General features: G+C 41.6%; 2 protein-coding genes across 5 annotated transcripts; both read left to right on the forward strand.

Moving 5' to 3' along the window:
* Positions 1–690: 690 nt before the first annotated feature.
* Positions 691–6,201, forward strand: LOC139564812 (SUMO-conjugating enzyme UBC9-like). Its single transcript, XM_071384656.1, has 7 exons — positions 691–1,336; positions 2,901–2,986; positions 3,085–3,168; positions 3,998–4,070; positions 4,799–4,908; positions 5,150–5,229; positions 5,428–6,201. Exons 2-7 carry the CDS (start codon positions 2,921–2,923, stop codon positions 5,489–5,491), a joined length of 477 nt encoding a protein of 158 aa, XP_071240757.1. The 5' UTR covers positions 691–1,336; positions 2,901–2,920; the 3' UTR covers positions 5,492–6,201.
* A 243-nt stretch (positions 6,202–6,444) lies between these two features.
* On the forward strand, positions 6,445–19,106 carry LOC139565188 (interleukin-2 receptor subunit beta-like). 4 transcript variants are annotated; one of them, XM_071385336.1, is made up of 13 exons: positions 6,445–6,581; positions 7,325–7,651; positions 7,821–7,931; positions 8,206–8,249; positions 12,814–12,899; positions 13,141–13,261; positions 13,374–13,446; positions 13,744–13,837; positions 14,153–14,289; positions 16,154–16,331; positions 16,574–16,676; positions 16,953–17,025; positions 17,618–19,106. In XM_071385336.1, exons 5-13 carry the CDS (start codon positions 12,830–12,832, stop codon positions 18,332–18,334), a joined length of 1,566 nt encoding a protein of 521 aa, XP_071241437.1. In that variant the 5' UTR covers positions 6,445–6,581; positions 7,325–7,651; positions 7,821–7,931; positions 8,206–8,249; positions 12,814–12,829; the 3' UTR covers positions 18,335–19,106. The 4 variants fall into 4 exon arrangements, with proteins under 4 accessions (XP_071241437.1, XP_071241438.1, XP_071241440.1 ...); XM_071385337.1 differs by lacking the exon at positions 8,206–8,249; XM_071385339.1 differs by lacking the exons at positions 6,445–6,581; positions 7,325–7,651; positions 7,821–7,931; positions 8,206–8,249 and adding an exon at positions 11,072–11,833 and having other exon boundaries at positions 12,818–12,899.
* Positions 19,107–20,014: the final 908 nt, after the last annotated feature.

The raw sequence follows: 20,014 nt of genomic DNA on the forward strand, positions 1-20,014 counted from the left end.
ACTACATAAAGAGAGACCTAAGACAACAAAATAGCATGGTAGCAACACAACATGGCAGCAGCACATGGTAGCAGCACAAAACAGGGTACAAACATTATTGGGCACAGACAACAGCACAAAGGGCAAGAAGGTAGAGACAACAACACATCACGCAAAGCAGCTACACCTGTCAGTAAGAGTGTCCATGATTGAGTCTTTGAATGAAGAGATTGAGATCTTTGTTGCAGCTCTTTCTAGTCGCTAGCTGCAGCGGACTGAAAAGATAAGTGCCCCAGGGATGTGTGTGCTTTGGAGATCTTTAACAGAATGTGACTGGCAGAACGGGTGTTGTATGTGGAGGATGAAGGCTGCAGGAGATATCTCAGACAGGAGGGAGTGAGGCCTAAGAGGGTTTTATAAATAAGCATCAACCAGTGGGTCTTATTTCACTTTCTCTGGTCATCGCAGTAACAACATTAATTGGTGAATGAGGCAAAAATAATGTGACTTGTGTTTCGCCATCAGCTGGAAGAATGTCGCCTTTTCGCAGCAGACGTTGCTCCCTCCTTGCAGGCCATCAGTCCAGGAAAAAAGCCAATTGTTATGCTCACTTAGGCACTTAGTGCCTCACATGTAATACAACAAATGATCAATTACCAGTGTGATCATATACCTACTTTAAAAAAATATCTAATTTTTAAATGGTCTGATAAGAACAACATTGGCAGGGCAATTCAAGCGTAGCCAATACGCAGTGATAATGTATTAGGCATATAGCCTACTGCACAAATACTCATTGCTACATAACTGTTTTTAATTGGTTAACGTTGCATTGGCTTACGTTTAAGTAATTATTATAATTTTTTTTAATCTGCGGTGTAGATCTCGGCTTGCATTTTGACTCAAAGTGATCTTTAATTGATAAAAAGCTTCGATATATAAAATATCTCAAAAAAATTGTCGAACACCAGATGAAGCCAACACGACGCCACACTAAAGATGGCCGAAAAGAAAGACGATGAAAGGTGCCCTGCGAAGTGCCTGTAGGTTATGTCGAGATAAACAAATTTAGGTCCTCTTTCTTGACTTTAGCGAGCTAACTAGCTGAATGCTATCGTTCAGGTATTCACATATGCGGTAACAGATAAGGAAATCGCTCAATCAGGTGATTTATGTCAGGAGAGCTAACTTGATCGAATTATTAGCACGAAAATATCGTCATTACTAAGCAGCTTTAGCTAGTTTTGATAGTAAAAAAAAATAGACGACCCAGCTCATTGTTTTTAGCTAGCTAACGTTAGCGTTGACAAACACCAACAAGCGAACGCCATCTAGCCAGTATCAATTGAATTATAAGGTAAGCAACTACTAGTAACCAATGACCTGTAAACGAACTTTAATATATTAGCTAACTGGGCTTACAGGTGGGTGGATGTATGTATGTTGGTTGGCTAGTTTGATGATTTGTTGCTAATTAGACTGCTAGCTGGGTAGCTAGCCAGCTAGCTACTGGCAATATCAATAACCCGAGCCATATGTAAGGGGTAATCACTAGGGGCTAACGTTATGTGTACTATGGAAAATAATAAACAACGTGGAATGTGTGTTGCGGAGTGGAAGTAGCCTCCCACGGAGTTGCATTATTTTCCAGAAAACGCATAACTAGAGCACTTAGTTGAAACCCTTTTATACCATGGCTATAAATTAACACATTAGCTGCTATAAATGTGTTCATTCACAGGTAGAATTGTGTTCAACACCACTGAAGTAGATAGCAAGTCTACTACATAGCTACAGTAGTTGCCTTGGTAATCATAGATTTATAGTTTAGCTAACCTAACCTTAAGTCCTAGCTTGCTAATATGGAAATCGATTTCAACAATGCCAATAATGTTTTCAATTCGACTTTTGCTTTCAAAAGTAGCTCAAATAGCCATTTAATTATACCATGCAATTTAGGTATATATTGCACGCTCTAGAATACCATTCAAGCCAATCGGAAACGAGTATTCAACAATGCCATTGTATAAACTGGGTGGTTCAAGCCCTGAATGTTGATTGGCTGAAAGACGTGATATATCAGACTGTATACCATAGGTATGACAAATGACTATTTAGGTTCTAATTACGTTGGTAACCAGTTTATAATAGCAATAAGGCACCTCGGGGGTGTGTGGTATATGACCAATGCACCATCCACATCATTGCTATCTGAAATTAATGAGGGGAAATCTTTATAGCTAGCTAGTGAAGAGGTTAATTAGCTTTAAAGTTAACTTCATGTCATAAGAATTTTTCATGAGTAATATGGCAAGTCAACATTTTACAATTAGATTTGTCATTTTCAGACGCTCTTATCCAGAGCGATTTACACAAGCAATTGGTGTTCAGTGCTTTGCTCAAGGGCAGCACATCAAAATATTTTTCACCTAGTCGGCTCAGGGATTAGAACCAGCGACCTTTTGGTTACTGTTCCAAGGCTCTTAACCACTAGGCTACCTGCTGGGCAGAGCACTAGTTTCCTGTCCCAAATTGTAATCAGTAATGTAACTTTTGGATTACCCAGACTCAGTAATGTAATCTGATTACTTTGTTTCTTTTGGATTACGCCTTAAGAGGCATTAGAAGAAGACAAAGGATCCTTTCTGAATTTCAAAGTAATCCATCTAGTTTTTCAAAGTATCTGTAATCTGATTACAATCTTTTTGGCTGGTAATGTAGCTGATTACAGTGAGGGTTTTTTGTAATAATTTTACATGTAACAGAGAGAGGGAGGGTTATCATTTACTCCCCAACTCTTAATCCAACTATAGTATATCATGGACATTTCTAATAAAAATGTTAGTTAGCTACACATCCTTTTTCTCTAGTGTTTTTGCTATCTAGCCATGTTAATTGAGTGTTTTTATGTCTTCCCACAGGACTGTGTTAATGAGTAGACATGTCTGGTATCGCTCTTAGCAGACTGTCACAGGAGCGCAAAGCATGGAGGAAAGACCACCCATTTGTGAGGAGCTACCATACAAACAATGAAAATAAACTTGTTCTGATGATTTGCAGAAGGCAAGCTTGTTCCTCAAACCTTATTCCCTCCCTCTCTCTCAGGGTTTTGTCGCTGTGCCTACCAAAAATCCTGATGGCACTATGAACCTCATGAACTGGGAATGTGCCATTCCAGGGAAGAAGGGGGTATGTCAACTTTTACTTTTTGTAGTTTTTATTCTAACAAGACCCAACAACCACTACCAGTCTGTCAGAATGAGTAAACAGATATCATAGTGTTTCTTATAGTACATTAAAAAAATGGCCAACACAAGTACAGATGCAAACTGATGTGTTCTGTCGTGGAAAATGGCAAGATTGTTATAATGCTTGTATTGCATTATAATGGTTGTTTTATTCGACAGAATATAATATTCTGTTAACTGTTGTGTGGGTTCTACTGAGGATGGTCCTCTATGAGATAACACTGACAGATGAGATTTACGATGTCTTTGGGTGATAAAACCTAAAGAGCATTCCAGAGAACATGAGCAAATGGTTCTCTTCTATACCGTACCAGGGAGAGACGACGGTTCTAGTTTGGAGTAGGAGGGCCAGACACTGGTCTTTACAATGAAAACTGTTGACACAGCAGTAACTGTCTGCTATGTTTTATAGATATCTTTCATACAAATCTTAACCTTTGTGAACTGTTCCTAAGATATGTGGTAGGTTGAGAGGGGTGTATCTTGGCTATAAAAGATCTTTGTATTTTTCTGTGGTCACTTTCAATGGTTCATTAGAGATAGCGCATCATTGAAAGTCAAAAATGCTATTGCAAAGCTCTTATTATTAAAGATGTAGTTTAAGTATAACTCTGACTGGTGTGTGAAGTTTGTAACTCTCCTCATTTGGTAAAGCAGAAATATGCCGCCACCAGTTCTCATTTAAAAGTATTTTCTTTATAGTGTGTAGACACTCCCTCGTGAGCTGGAACAATTAATGGATGTAATAACTATGTTCTTCAATTCTCTAGACGCTGTGGGAGGGAGGCCAATACAAACTCCGAATGCTGTTCAAAGATGACTATCCTTCCTCGCCGCCAAAATGTGAGTAAACCTGCAGCTTGTTCTTATCGACCATTCACAAGTCATCAAACCGGCATTAGCCTATAGTAATAGAGCTAAGTTATTAGGAGACATTTAGGCTAATCAATTGAGATGGAATTATAATGACAGAACTTAGGTAAAGTGAGAAGGACAGGCTACAGCACCAAGAGCCAACAGGTAGGCTGCTTCTTACGTTGAAGAGGGGAAAGCACAGTTATGTAGTCTCAATTAGCCAAGCTAACGTTAGATGAGATGATAAATAACTAGCACTAAGTTAGTTTACCAGCGCGAGTCGACTTGGTTGCTATCTCTCTCCCCTTCCTGTTCCCCTCGTCACTCACTCACTCACTCACACCACATGGCCCCTCGCCTCTGCTTGCTTGAGCTGCTACTTTCATACTGTATATACAGTCATTGATTACAGCTCCGGTTAATAAAGTAGCGCAAATTGTTACAGCATTGTTGCATTAGGTATTTCTATAATATTTCTTTAATCCTCTATATGAGGACGATCAGGACCTATAATTGGTCGTTTTGTGAATACTGTACTTTGATTTTAATTTTGTGAAAAACAAAACGGTTAAGGATTTTTTTCTTAACTTTAACGATCCCAATTTCAACATTTTAACAACCCTGATGTGCAGTGTTTTGTTCCTAGTCATTTTTGATATCGATGATAAGGAAGTCAACAGAAATGCTTTTTAATCATCTATTCTATATCCTCTCAGGCAAGTTTGAGCCACCCATTTTCCACCCCAATGTCTACCCATCTGGCACGGTGTGTCTTTCCATCCTGGAGGAGGAGAAGGACTGGAGGCCAGCCATCACCATCAAACAGGCACACACACACACACATATACACACACACATATACACACACATAAAGAATGGGAGAGGCATCAGTGCTTTCACCGGTTTGGAGGAATGCACGACATTGACTCAACGGGTATCAAATTACTGTATTTTTTTTATGTGGATCAAAGCATGGTACTCTCTGGTCGAGTGATTGTCTTCTGATCTGCATTGTTTTGTATTTCAATCCATTCTAAAAGCTGACTTAATCTGTTTTGTGTTCACAGATCCTGTTGGGTATCCAAGAGCTTCTCAATGAACCCAACATCCAAGACCCAGCACAAGCAGAAGCCTACACAATTTACTGGTGAGTTTCAGTTGAGAGATACTTTATAATATTTTTGAATGTTCTACTGTATAATTGATACAGGTAAAGGGGCTCTTAGTGTGCTTTAAGACACTTGCAAACATACACAATCTCTCTTTGTTAAACCGAAAATAATAGCCTTTTTTGGGTGATACTCAATTTCATAATGGACTAATCCCCCTTTGTTGCCTCTTTTAGTCAGAACAGAATGGACTATGAGAAGAGGGTGAGGGCGCAGGCCAAGAAGTTTGCCCCCACATAAAGCTCAGCTGAACATCTGCCTGAGAAGCCTGATACAACACCTGGGTACTGAACAGCAAGCAGCACTTAGAGGACCAATCCAATGATCAATCTACTATTTGATATGTTCTTCTTTACATGAGAAAAGTGTCATGTATCCTACATGAGAGACATTTTAAAACCAAACAAAATAATCATATTTGTCCACAATTTTTGTTGTTGCCTATTTCACTTCTAAAACATGCCTAAAACACTTTCTTATAATTTAATAAGATTCCATTTGGATTTGTGATCTATAAATCAGGAAGCTACTTTGCCTTATGTTTAGTCTTATCAAATAGTCATAAGGTCTAATAACAAGTAATTTCAAATTGCAGTGTCTGATACGTCATTTTGTAACTGAATCTGTACTTAAATAAATGACCCCCGTAAGTTAAGTGAGCCTTATTTTTCTGAGTGTCTGGTCACGTTGAATTTAATTGTAGATTTTTATTGGGATGCCCCTTTAATAAGATGGATGTCAGAGCTGAGAGTGTGCTGCATAGAGAGCTGAAGAGGTTTACCTCCAAAGACTTGAGTGTATGTACATAATATAAATATGTAGGTCCATATGGATCTTGTGTTCTTTTCTATTGTTTTAGCAAGTTGATATTTGTGTGTGGTATTAAAAGTAATAAACACATTATAATGTAAGAATTGTGAAATAAAGTTAATTGAATGGAAAATACTAAACGGTGTCCTTTCTCCTTTTAGTTTCTTTGCTGATAGTTGAATTTGTTATTGTCTGTGTGGTAAATGTACAGGGTAGGTTTTATTTGACCTTTTATGAGGGATTAAGGTATAAACTTTATTTTCCTGTGGTGGTGTTATATTGGATAACTGAATGACCTTTAGCTCCGAGTATGGAGTTCAAATCTCAGGTAATGCGCACTACACTGTATCAGAGACTCCTTCACGCAACTACCTTCTAGGATAAATACGACATCATTATCCAGCTAACGTGTTACTCTTCACGCCTATTCGGACGGTGCGCAGGGTTCTGAAAAATCTAATGTATCGAGGTAAACTCACAAAACTACACAGCGACCGAGGCTCTGAATCGAAGCACAGATGTAAGTATATTTAGGCTGTACTTTTCCCACAAAATAATACAAAATGTAATTTCTCACTTACGGACATTCTATGCAATGCACCTGAAATGTGATAATTAAACGTGCCAACGATGTAGCCCAACTGACCCAGCACGAATTCATGTCAGGAAAATAAGGTTGTCACATTTTTCCTGTTTGGTTCAGCTTGAGTTTTGGTTTAGGCTATGTCCTAATGAGGGTAAGATTATATTTTTAAAATAATATTTACTTTGAACGCTAATGCGGACACGTGTGTAAAATAATAAATAAGCCTAGACCTTCAGCGTCCCAGTGTTCTGTAAATTAGCGATTTTGAAAGTAGACGCACTTGTCAACTGTGCAAAAGTAATCTTATTCGCGGGAGGGCAACACAGTATAATTCTCTGTTGGGTTCACACGAACCTTTTCAGTGCCTAATAGTCCCATTGAAAGCCAATACTATGTCAAACAGTTACTAAAAATCGAGAAAAGTGTATTATCTCTAAGCATTAGCATATGTTGATTTGTTATAGCTCATGGTTGCCCAAATGTTTGTGCATCATTAGATTTATTATGAAGGAGTTTATAATGCTGCATCTTTTGATGGAACACTGGGAAGTGAATGTTGACATGGGAAACCTGCAGGACTGTACCAACAACAAGAATACTTGTGGTCAGGCAGTGCATTCTTTAGTTATGTTCTCTGCTTACATGACCTAGAATCCTCATCGCCTCTTGTTTGTTAGTCAAGGCAATGACCTCCACTGGCCAGCCGGAGACAACAGTTGGAGACAAGCCGCAGGTCAGTAGCGTTGGAGAGGGATGGTATAATTCAGTTTATATCCCAAAACTTGGTATTCCACCATAACCTATGCACACTACAGAGCTCTCAATTATGTTTTTGCAACTGTGTGTGTCTGTGAGTGTGTGTGTGTTGGAGGTGAGCGTTTTAGCATGCCCGGAGGTTCCTCCTCTCGTGCTGCCTCACTATACTGACAAACGGTCAGCCTTCGTCCCTCCCCATTGCTCCTACCACAGCCTGGGACACTGTCTACGCACCAACATCTTTCCAGGTCAGTGTTGCACCAGGTCATTGTTGGGCATCCCTGATTCAGTATGATAACAAAGTGAATTATCAGCACAGGCAGTGACATATACAGTCAATGATTACTGTTCCTCTGTCTAATTCTCATGTTCCTTTCTTTTCTTTTCCTATCCATGTTTCTATTCTATTCTTCCCAGGAGCTCCTCTGGTGTGGAAGTCCCTGATAAAAGACTCCTACATCGGTCACCACTTGCCCGCCCCTCCTACAGACGCCCAGCGTTGGTACGGCCGCAGGACTGATGACATTGGTGGGTGATCTGCTGCAAATGTCACTTATTGCTATATCAACAACTATTACTACCACTACTACTACCACTCCTAGTAGTACTATGAATCAAATAGTGCTACATGATTCATAATATGCTTTGATAATAAGCTAGATAATAAGCTAATAAGCGAATAATAGACACCACTTGTTTGATTAATACTACCAATGATATGACAACTAGCTCTATCCTTGCCACATCCACTTATACTCAAACCCCGTTTTCATTCTTCCTCATTTTATTTGTTCTTCCATAGTGAAATGGACAGAAAGAAACATTGTGAACCAGAAGTTGAACAAGGTGCTAAAGGCAATGGAGAACAAGGGTCTAAATGAGGCCATGGTGCAGTGGCCATTTCACACCTTCACCGCAGCGCCCATGCACCCTCCACATTATTCACATCTCTTTTTACACATATATATCTACATGCAAGCCTTTACAAACCTTTTCTGGTACGTTCAGTGTCACATTCACACACATGCACAAGCATACACACACAAACATTGTCACAAACTCTCAAAAGTACAAAAACAACTCATCTCCTGACCTCTAAACACATTCCAACACATTTGTAGGCAGACACAAGTTCATGATCTCTCTTTTACCTCAATAAAAGTAGAACAGCATCGCTCACCTTAGTTACCTGATGTTCTGTGTATTGTAGAACTCACTTACTTCTGAGGGGATTCATAGCTGTCATCAAAAAATCTACTCATACTACTGAAACCCACTGAATGTGATTGTCGGTTAAACCTGCAGCTATCAATATTCAGATAAAACTGTAAAATGGAAATTCTATTTTACCAACAAAAGAATATTACATAAACCACAATTAGGTGGTTACCACATCAACCAATGTTTTGTTTTAGGTTGGAAAGTTGGTAGTAGCGGCTTTGTAGTATTCTTCAAGTACATTTTGAAGTAATATTGAAGTACATTTTGACTTAATCTGTGCTCAAGTCTCAAATGTACATGCAAGTAGCTATAATCCACCTGACCTGACCATATTATCAATGAAGTTGCTCAAATGACAAGAATAAGAAACTGATGGAATGAACGAAACAGGAAAAAATGAAACAGCTCAAAGGATGACAATGGTTGGAGGGGATTTTTGTCTCGGATGTCTTTTTACAATGAACAAGTAGCAGACTAATGCAAAGTGGCAGCATCACTAACGTGGTTTCAACGAAAACCCCACCGAAACTGTCTTTTTCTCACAACCATATCTCTATATTTGTTGTGTTCAGTCTAGAGACTATAGACACTATTCATACTGGGGCTTTAGAGGATAAAATAGGTGTTTTTTTATACTGACTCACCTCACTCACTCAACAGGCAGTAAATAAACTGTCATACCGAGCCCAGTGGAAGGAATCCTGAGATATTGTCAGTAATACATCTCAACAGATCATGTTCCCCTTTCTCCTTCTGACATTTAGTGTGTGGGGGGGGGGGGGGGGGTTGTGCGTCATGTTACTATTACATATTTCTTGACTGTGGTGTCAAATTAGGGAAATGACCTTTTGATGAACTGTATATCTATTATAATTCAATTATAATTCATGTTTTTTATTCACCTAAATTCAATATCTGGCGAGGTTGCTGGTTCAAAACCACTTTTTTTTTTAAAGTACACTACATGACCAAAAGTATGTGGACACCTGCTCATCGAACATCTCATTCCAAATTCATGGGCATTAATATGAAGTTGGTCCCCCCTTTGCTGCTATAACAGATTCCACTCTTCAGGGAAGGCTTTCCACTAGATGTTGGAACATTGCTGCAGGGACTTGCTTCCATTCAGCCACAAGAGCATTAGTGAGGTCGGGCACTGATGTTGGGCGATTAGGCCTGGCTCACAGTCGGCTTTCCAATTCATTCCAAAGGTGTTCGATGGAGTTGAGGTCAGGGCTCTGTGCAGGCCTGTCAAGTTCTTCCACACTGATCTCGACAAACCATTTCTGTACACAAACTACACATAACACTGAGGCCTCCTACCAACTTCCCGCCACAAAGCGGACTCTGACCTTTCAACAAGTGTCGGGTGTGTCACCTACCCCACCCCCGCCACTCTTTTGCAAGCCTCCTTAACCCATGCTGCAGAGTGAAAAGTACTCAGCTAGAGCCCATATGTCTGATGGTGTCAAAGTGCCATCATGGCCAAACCAACGTATTCACTCGCATTCTGTGAGCAAACAGGCAGTTGTTGCAACACAAGCCTGAACTTCACTTTGTTTATCGAGTGCTTTGTTCCTCGCCATTCACATAAAGAGAGTGTTTCACAATGCCCTCCTGTACCAAAAGATAAAGCATGAGATAAGATGTGCAGATACACTTCACAGGACCTGCTCATGTCAATGTGCTAAGCATCTACTACAGCATGCATTTTGTAATGTTGTAACAAGTAGAGGTTTCCATCGGTTTCTATGATGAAGGGATGATTTTCATTGTCAATACAAATTCATCCCAGTACATTGATTGATACAAAGCATTTCATGTAACCGTGTGACATAAAATAGCTACCTACCTATTGCTTATGTTGTTTTGTAAGTCGCATAATGTGTAAGTATGTGAAAGAAATCCAAGAATGGAGGAAATGGGTATCGTGCTGGAGATCTGACACTGTCAGGTGCCTGCCATGACCTCCTGCATGACACCATAGAGTAGACCAACCAATACTCCTTCTATGAGGAAAAGGCCTGTCTTTCTATGGCTACACAATGAGATGTCCGATGACCTTTGCTTTGTCATACTAACTCAGTTCATCTTTCTATTGCCATTCTACTTCTGCATTTTATTGACTTTCACAAGGATCTTTTGACTCCATTATCCATTTACTACTTGATTGAAAAAAAATTATGACCTGACTTGCTTTCATGAGTGTTATACAGTATATTGGAAAACCATTATTTATTTTAACACGTCTAAATGTAGTGTATTCACCTTACACCTTGATCACACCGACAGTGTCATTGCGCAAAATGGTACACACCATCATCTGGTTGTGTGTGCAACAAAAGTTCAACATTCACCTTCTGCTACCATTTCTGTCAAGCTGTCTACGCATACAGTTTGAGGCATACGTTCGATAAATGCAATCCAACGTATGCACCACACAGAATGCGCTGCAACTGCCTGTCCAACGCAATGTCAGTATAAACGTGCGTCACTGTTCTAGCCTACTTTACTGGTGCTCGACTGAAACAGGATGCGGTGTATTCACTATTTATACCTTAACACATACAGGGGCTCAGGGGCCTAATGGCTTTGCTTGTGGAGTATGTCTTGTAGAGAAGTGTTTCTCAATCCTGGTCCTAGGAAGGGCTACCACATCTTTGTTTTGGACCAAGCACTATTGCACTTAATTTAACTCATCAACTCATCATCACACCTTTTCATTTAAATCAGGTGTGTGACTGCTAGGGCAAAAACTAAAATGGGCAACCCTTTGGGTCCCCAGGACCAAGGTTGATAAACACTGTTGTAGAGAATGGTAATTCAACTTTTTTTTAAATCTTCAGTGTTTTGTGTGGCTTCCTGCAAGACACAGGCAAATGTCAGCCTTAGCGAGAGGTTGTGGTTACGTGTGTCACCGTGAAATGTTATTGGGCACTTCAATCGAGAGGGAAGGAGAGAGAGAGAGAAAGAGAGCGATAGCGTTAAGGAGCAGGAGAGAATGATAGAGACAGAAAGTCAGAGTGAGAGAGCGCTAGAGGCAGAGAGAGAGACAGTCACAAAGGGAGAGACAGACAGACAGAGACCTACCTGAGGCTAAGGAGACAGAGAGGAGAGAGCATCTGCACAAGTCAAATAGTCAAAACAGAGCAAAGAAAGTAGGAGAACAGAATGAGGACTGTGCTGACACGTCGACCCTGACTGAGAGGGTAAGTCTGAAGAGGTTGAATACCTATTTGTTTACATGTGCATTAGCACTTACTTTCTGTAAGATTCAACTTAGATTTAAATGTTATATTTAAAATTTAAAAAAAAGCCAAGTTATCATTGAGTATCTATCCCTGTATTGTTCTTGTTATCATCAGGTGTCTGCCGCATCACCGAATGTAGTCATTTAAAACGAATCCTTAGGACGGCAGGTAGCCTAGCGGTTAGAGTGTTGAGCCACAACGTAGGTCGCTGGTTAGAATACCCGAGCCAACAAGGTGCAAAATCTGTTGACGTGCCATTGTGCAAGACACTTAACCCTAATTTGCTTAGTATTACTATGGCTGACTCTGTAAAACAACACATTTCATGACACCTATCCGTCGTATGTGACAATTCATCATACTGTATATATATATATATATATTTTACATCTAGGCCAACCTGGTGAATTTGTCCAACAAGCACTCAAGAGGATAGTGTTTAGACTGTCTAGTTTTTTAGCTGTCTATTGGTGCAAACGAACTTGAACATCTGCCTATTAAGGGGAGACAAGGGTACAAAGGGTCTTCTCATTGAGAGTTCAACATTAAGTCATGCAGTATTCAGCAGTCTCTGGATGAATGTGTATTCTGTATAGATATCGATTCTAGAGGAGTTTCTGCTGCTGCCTTTAAGTGCCTACCAAAACTCTTCATGTACTGCAGTCAAAGGTGATGACAGTGGGTAATAATGGTATTGGGCTTGTGACGGAAAGATTTTCATGTCGTATATAATCAATTGAGGATGTCCCTTATCAGTGTCGTGTCTGCTGCTGTTCTATGCAACTGTTACTCAGGATTTTTACTGTTCCAGTGCTTTGTTATAACAGCTTCTTCATCTTAAGTTTTCATCATCTTTGTTTTACATTTAAACAGTGGCGGTAATGGCCGAGGCTCTGTAAGTGACAGTTTCTTCATCTATGTCATCTTTTGTTTTCCAGTTAGACAGGGGTGGTAATGATGTGGTCCATGCTTCACCTGCTGTTCCTGCTCTCTGTCCCACCAGGCTTCACTCACAACATCCAAGGTAACTAGTGACGTCATGTTACTCTCAGCCTACTCATTCAGATGAGATCTGTGAAAAACAAACAGTACTTGCACCTTGTGGAGAAACACGTTTTATTGATTGAATTTCTCCCCCCCCCCCCCCCCCCAAAAGAAATGTAAATCAGATTTGTGAGGTTGGTGAGTTTGTGGATTTTAAAATGATAAGTGTTACTATACAGTAATACTCTTTTTGGTTTGCCTTTGCTGTCTTTCCCTCCAAGGACTGTTTTGTGTGAATGACTACATCAACAACATCACCTGTGTGTGGAACAGCTCGGGAATAGATCCAGACGTGGCATGCCAGCTCCGCGGTACAAGAGAAGACTATGAAAACAATTTTTTGTAAGGAATCTGTCTTTATTATTACTGCACTACAGAAAATGACTGCATTGTGTTTTGAGGTATAAATGCATCCTTGTGTAATATTATATTTGATTTATTTTGTTTTGTATAGCCAGAGTAGTTGCGATCTCAAACCCTTGGAAGGTCATTCTTTAGGAGGCTGCAGTTTTGTCTTCAAGGGCCATGTAAGTTTTTCCTGATATCAGAATCAGAATTATATACAGTATGTTATTCTCCATATATATGTTATTGTACATATATGCTATTTTACATATCATTTTCATTGTTTTCTATATATATATCGATTCCTATTGTATTTTTCAAAAGTGAACTAAATATATCATGTGAATTTTTTATAATTTTTTAACTACGTGAAAATGAGAATTAAAGTTAGAATCCTTAGAATTATTCTCCATGAATGTTGCAAAGAGTTCTTACTTTATTAAACATGCAATCTGTTTTCTGACTGTGTTTCTCTACAGTATTTCAGTTCAAACGAGAACCTCCCCAGCATTAAGGTGGAGTGTGACGGGTCTGAGGCGGTAAACCTCATAAAATACACACCTATCGAGCACAGTGAGTGTCCACCTTTTCAGTGCTCTCTTTCGTCTAGTGTACCTGCGAGAGTAGCCTCTCACTAAATAGCTGTTCTTCTTCACTGGTTCATTTGAGAGTTTGATTCTTGCATGTGCCATATTCAATACCGAATGTATGTGCCACTATCAATGTAAACGTTGCTTTGGAAAGCATCTGCTAAATGACAATATTATTAAGTCTTCAGGTCTCAGACAAGGTTACTGATCACCTGATCTTAGTTCACCAAACCGCCTCCTCTATATTTCCACTTCACGGTATTAGATGACTGTGACATCTCCCTCTGTTTCCTCACAGTTAAGATGCATCCTCCTGGTAGTCCGGTCATCATCAATGGGATTAATGTCACCTGGAGTGCTGGTAGTCCGCTGTCTAGGAAGATCTTTGCATATGAGTTCCAGGTGAAGGTGAAGAGGGAAGACCAGCTATGGGGGGTGAGTGAGACAAACCATTGTGTGGGTGGGTGTGAACGTGTGGTGTTGGCTGAACATGCAGTATTCCTGCTGAATGAGTTATGGTGAATCTGATTAGTGGGTAGTCATGCATAATACCGGTGCCTGAGGATTTAGCTGTGATTTTTGACTGATTCTTCACTTCCATAGACATCAAAGCATGATCAAAATCAAATCAAATGTTATTAAGTCACATGCGCCGAATTCAACAGGTATAGACCTTACAGTGAAATGCTTACTTACCAACAATGCAGTTAAAAAAAAATACGGATAAGAATAAGAGATAAAAGTAACAAGTAATTAAAGAGCAGCAGTAAAATAACAACAGCGAGACTATATACAGGGGGGCACCGATACAGAGTCAATGTGCGGGGGCACCGGTTAAATGAGGTAGTATGTACATGTAGGTAGAGTTATTAAACTGACTATGCATTGATGACAACAGAGACTAGCAGTGGTGTAAAGAGGGGGGAGGGTGCAAATAGTCTGGGTAGCCATTTGACTAGATGTTCAGGAGTCTTATGGCTTGGGGGTAGAAGCTGTTTAGAAGCCTCTTGGACCTAGACTTGGCACTCCGGTACTGCTTGCTGTGCAGTAGCAGAGAGAACAGTCTATGACTAGGGGGGCTGGAGTCTTTGACAATTTTTAGGGCCTTCCTCTGACACAGCCTGATATAGAGGTCCTGGATGGCAGGAAGCTTGGCCCCAGTGATGTACTGGGCTGTTCGCACTACCCTCTGTTGTGCCTTGCGGTCGGAGGCCGAGCAGTTGCCATACCAGGGAGTGATGCAACCAGTCTGGATGCTCTCGATGGTGCAGCGGTAGAACCTTTTGAGGATCTGAGGACCCATGCCAAATCTTTTCAGTCTCCTGAGGGTGAATAGCTTTTGTCATGCCCTCTTCACGACTGTCTTGGTGTGCTTGGACCATGTTAGTTTGTTGGTGATGTGGACACCAAGGAACTTGAAGCTCTCAACCTGCTCCACTGCTGCCCCGTCGATGAGAATGGGGGCGTGCTCGGTCCTCTTTTTCCTGTAGTCCACAATCATCTCCTTTGTCTTGATCACGTTGAGGGAGAGGTTGTTGTCCTGGCAGCACACGACCACGTCTATGACCCTCTCTCTATAGGCGACGCTATGCTAACCCGGACGACGCTATGCCAATTGTGTGTTGCCCCACGGACCTCCCGGTTGCGGCCGGCTGCGACAGAGCCTGGGCGCGAACCCAGCCCAGCCTGGGCGCGAACCCAGAGACTCTGGTGGCGCAGCTAGCACTGCGATGCAGTGCCCTAGACCACTGCGCCACCCGGGAGGTCGGGGTTACCTCAGTGTTCTTGGGCACAGGCACTATGGTGGTCTACTTAAAACATGTTGGTATTACAGACTCGGACAGGGAGAGGTTGAAAATGTCAGTGAAGACACTTGCCAGTTTGTCAGCGCATGCTCGCAGTACACGTCCTGGTAATCCGTCTGGCCCTGCGGCCTTGTGAATGTTGACCCGTTTAAAGGTCTTACTCACATCGGCTGCGGAGAGCGTGATCACACATTCTTCCGGAACAGCTGGTGCTCTCATGCATGTTTCAGTGTTATTTGCCTCGAAGCAAGCATAGAAGTAGTTTAGCTCGCCTGGTAGGCTCGTGTCACTGAGCAGCTCTCGGCCGTGCTTCCCTTTGTAGTCTGTAATGGTTTGCAAGCCCTGCCACATCCGACGAGCGTCAGAGCCGGTGTAGTACGATTTGAGTTACACACACTCATCTCAAATCAGGATTTCAGCCTGAATAGTTTGAGACAGTCTTGTAGCTTTGCAGTGATTATGCTTATTTTTGTCTACCTGTCTGTCTCTGTCAGGAGGCCAAGAATTTGACCAGACCAAAGCAGGAAACGTGGATGGAGCTGGGTGTGGAGGAGAGTGGGATTCATCACATCAGAGTGAGAGTCAAGCCGACCCATCCCCCCTCTAGCCACTGGAGTGAGTGGAGCCCCACTGCCTCCTGGACATCAGAGGGCGAGGTCTCACCAACCTTTGGTACGTTTGATGCCATGCCATGCCACAAACTTAAACATTACATCTACTATATCTTCGGTCATGCAGAAGACTCTATCCTATCCAGAGAAACTGACAGTCGGTGCATAGTGAAGTTCATGCGGCCCATACAGGAATAAAACTTATTTGCTGGTCTACAAAATTGTGTTAACGATCCCTGTTAAATGCATCCAGATGCATTTCTGAGACATATATTCCAACCGTGCTTACGTTCTGTGTTCCAGCGGAGTCCCCGGACCTGACTTTGTGGCTGGTGTTGAGTGGTTCGTTTTTCACTCTCATCGTTGTCATGTTGCTAGTCTTCTACAAAACACATATTAACAATAGGTGAGTAATGCGTAAAGGTGTATTTATATGCGTATTGTTGGGTCAGATCAGGAGTGAGACCCACAACCTTTGGCTCAGTGAGTTAATTTGGTCTTGTGCCATGTTGATGACGGGGGCTTGATTTTTATCATTGGTTGCATAATCCAATATGAAGCAGAATTAGCTGTCAGGACCTTTTTGGGTATGTCAGGTCTGTTTGGGTATGTAGTGTCAAGTTAATTCTGGGACAGACCCAAGATGGTTTACTAAAATCCATGTTGTTTTGGTGCTCTACAGGAAACACCAGTATGTGCCTGACCCCGCCAAGTACTTCCAGCCACTTAACTCTGTCCATGGTGGAAACTTTCAGGTACCTGGAAAATACTCCAACTTCCTGCTAAACTTGAAACCTGTTGAACCAATAAAATTCTGTGTATGTGGCTTTATTCACTAGCGTGAATGTTTTCTTGATATGAAAACCTAGTGGACAGCCTAATATAATATTCTTGAACCTGGTTGAGTGCAAATGTCCATATTTATGTCCTTATCTAACTTTACTTACTACTTACTTACATTTGATGTTTACAGTTGGGAACAGTCTCTTTAGTTGCCAGTAAAAGGAAAGTGCCCAGCCACAGTAAAAACCTTAAGAAAACATTAGTCATGAGCATAGGCCCCTTGATGTGGTTTCTCTGTTGGTTTGAACTCCTTGCATTAACAGTTAGATGCAGACATAGACTCTACCACACGCACACATCAACACACCAATAAACTCACGTATGCACTCACAGACTGATCTTGCAGCAACTTTTAAAACTTGATACTTGCCAGTGTAGATGCAGCAAAATATTTATCCTTTGTCATTTTGCCTAAGTATCAGCAAAACTTTAAATTTCACCAATAACTGTGACACTGTACAGTGCTCCGTATACTGACGTGTGTCTCTGGCCCTCCCCATGCAGAAATGGCTGAGCCCCATGTTTGCTCCAGAGTGCTTCATCACCGCCCAGCCCGGCGAGGACATCTCCCCTGTGGAGGTGTCTGGAACAGAAGTCTGGGACGTCACCGACTCCACCAGCTCCACCACCGCGGCCTTCCTCCTACACTCTGACCCCAACACCCCCTCTGATGGCTGGAACAGCAGTGGCCAGTCCTCCTGCTTCTCCAACACCGGCTACTTCTACCCCAGCGGCCTCCGCATCGAGTCTTGTCCCGTCTACTTCACCTACCAGGAGGACCACAGCTCTCTCTACGCCACCACCACATCCTCCTCCTATGAGCTCTTGGAACTTCTCGGTCGGCTGCAGAGCGAGCCCCAGAGCCCAGACTCTGGGTTCGGCATGGAGAGCGTAGAGGGGAAGGACCAGGTGGAGGAGGAAGGAAAGGGGAAGAAGGAAAGGGATGTGGCTCCAGTTGACCATCATTCACCCCCTCCTCTTGTCCTACCAGTCTCCCTGCCTGCTGGGATCCCTCCAGGCCCTCACCATCCCCTGAGTCTCCCTCAACTCCCCCTTCAGAATCCTGAGTCTAACTCTGCCATGGCGCCTAGCGGCAGTTACAATGCCTGGCCTGTAGAGGCTGCTCTAGGCAGATCCTCCTCAATGACAGTGGAACCCAGTTGTAGCGGCTATTTGACCATTAATGAGCTGCAGAATACCTACAGCAACAAGTCTATTTGAACAATCCATTTATCACTCAATTTACATTTTAGTTAAGCTGTTGAACTTATTCTTCGTGCAAACTATGACACAAGGCTCAGATAATGCAGGTACAAAATCATTTTTTGCATGTAGTTTATTTGTATTTTATATACATTTTGTATATTACTTGTATTACTATTGAGGCAGCTGGTTTGCCAATGCGTTGTTACTTTATCTCAGATAGTTAGTGCTGCTAGTTGTTTTTGTCTTTAAATGCGTTCACTGACAGCTTGTTTGTATGAAGACCTGAATAAAACCTCTGGCAGAAGAGAAGTGGGTCAGCCTTAAACATCCTATGTTTGTGGGCTTAGTCTGCCCTACAGTACCAAGCAAAAAGGCAGTAACTGCTAATTTGGTCGAAAATGAGTTATAATCGCTACACACAGCCTACATCATTGTCACCATATTAGCTAAAGTAACGTAATAACTAATAGAACTAGCTAACGCCTTCGTAACCCTACAATCATGCAGTAACGTTACAGTGTACCAGTTAGTAAGCATTTTAGAACTTGCCCCGGTGGCAATGCATTTGTAAAACCAAAAGCTTACCTTGAATTGGAAGTGTTGGAATGTTGTGTTGAATAGTCATAGCTAGCAACCCTATGTTTTGAGCAGGGTGTTTGAGTGGGCTAAACTAGCTAGCTGCATCTGCTAGCTAAGTAAGTGAAACTGAAAAAACAATGACTATCTCTCTCTATTTCTCTCTTGCTTCTCCTTCATTTTGGAATAAATTAATTTGTTCAAAACTGTTCAGCTATGGTCTTTCTCTCTCTTCAAGTCAACTACTCACCGCATTTTATCCACTGCAGTGCTAGCTAGCTGCAGCTTATGCTTTCAGTACTAAATTCATTCTCTGATCCTTTGATTGGGTGGACAACATGTCATATCATGCTGCAAGAGCTCTGACAGGTTGGAGGACATCCTCCGGAAGTTGTCATAATTACTGTGTAAGTCTATGGAAGGGGGTGAGGACCATGAGCCTCCTAGGTTTTGTATTGTAAGTCAATGTAACGAAAACTAACAAACTTCCGTACTTGACAGTTTTAGTGCCCCAAAAAATGTATACTTCCAGGTCAACTGTAATATGAATACCATTGTAAAGCACAATTTCTCCGCTTTCCAGCAAAATCAACCTTCAATCAACCTTCAGACCTTCATGCTGCCCGTCTCTGCATGATTGAAGAATGCAATGGAGCTCCACCTGGCCTTTAAAAAAAATTGTGGTGGGGAAGAGAAGGCTACTGAGTGAAAGGGGAAGAGATGTCGTATGGGGAAACTGCTTTTTTCAACCGATTTCTCAAAAATGTTAATAAAACACTATAAAGAGTTTATATAATGTATCACTATTTTTAGGGCGGCGGGTTTTTTAGGGTTTTTAGGGCGGCGCTACAGTTATCTTCACAAGTAAACTGCGGCTGTCTCGCGGCTTTTAAGAATCATGATGGCGTGCAGAGATGACGCGAAAAATGAATGCATTCAGTTGTACAATTGACTAGGTATGCCCCTTTCCCTGTCCCTCTCGCTACCCCTGGTGGAAAGACTCTGTACGGCACACAATGTGTTGCATAATGCGTGCCGTACGATACTTCACGATATGTCACAATGTATTGTACAGCGTTTTTTAAAAACTTTTATCGCATACTATTGGTCTATTACCAT

Source organism: Salvelinus alpinus, chromosome 36, assembly GCF_045679555.1.
Source record: "Salvelinus alpinus chromosome 36, SLU_Salpinus.1, whole genome shotgun sequence".
In the NCBI taxonomy this organism is placed as follows: domain Eukaryota; kingdom Metazoa; phylum Chordata; class Actinopteri; order Salmoniformes; family Salmonidae; genus Salvelinus; species Salvelinus alpinus.

Bases quoted from the DNA above. Each gene is read 5' to 3' on its own strand.
- LOC139564812 (XM_071384656.1), top strand. From the start codon at position 2,921: ATGTCTGGTATCGCTCTTAGCAGACTGTCACAGGAGCGCAAAGCATGG. The intron at 4,071-4,798 runs GTGAGTAAACCT...ATATCCTCTCAG, and splicing joins TCCTTCCTCGCCGCCAAAAT to GCAAGTTTGAGCCACCCATT. The intron at 4,909-5,149 runs GCACACACACAC...TTGTGTTCACAG, and splicing joins CAGCCATCACCATCAAACAG to ATCCTGTTGGGTATCCAAGA.
- LOC139565188 (XM_071385336.1), top strand. From the start codon at position 12,830: ATGATGTGGTCCATGCTTCACCTGCTGTTCCTGCTCTCTGTCCCACCA. The intron at 12,900-13,140 runs GTAACTAGTGAC...TTTCCCTCCAAG, and splicing joins CTTCACTCACAACATCCAAG to GACTGTTTTGTGTGAATGAC. The intron at 13,838-14,152 runs GTGAGTGTCCAC...GTTTCCTCACAG, and splicing joins ATACACACCTATCGAGCACA to TTAAGATGCATCCTCCTGGT.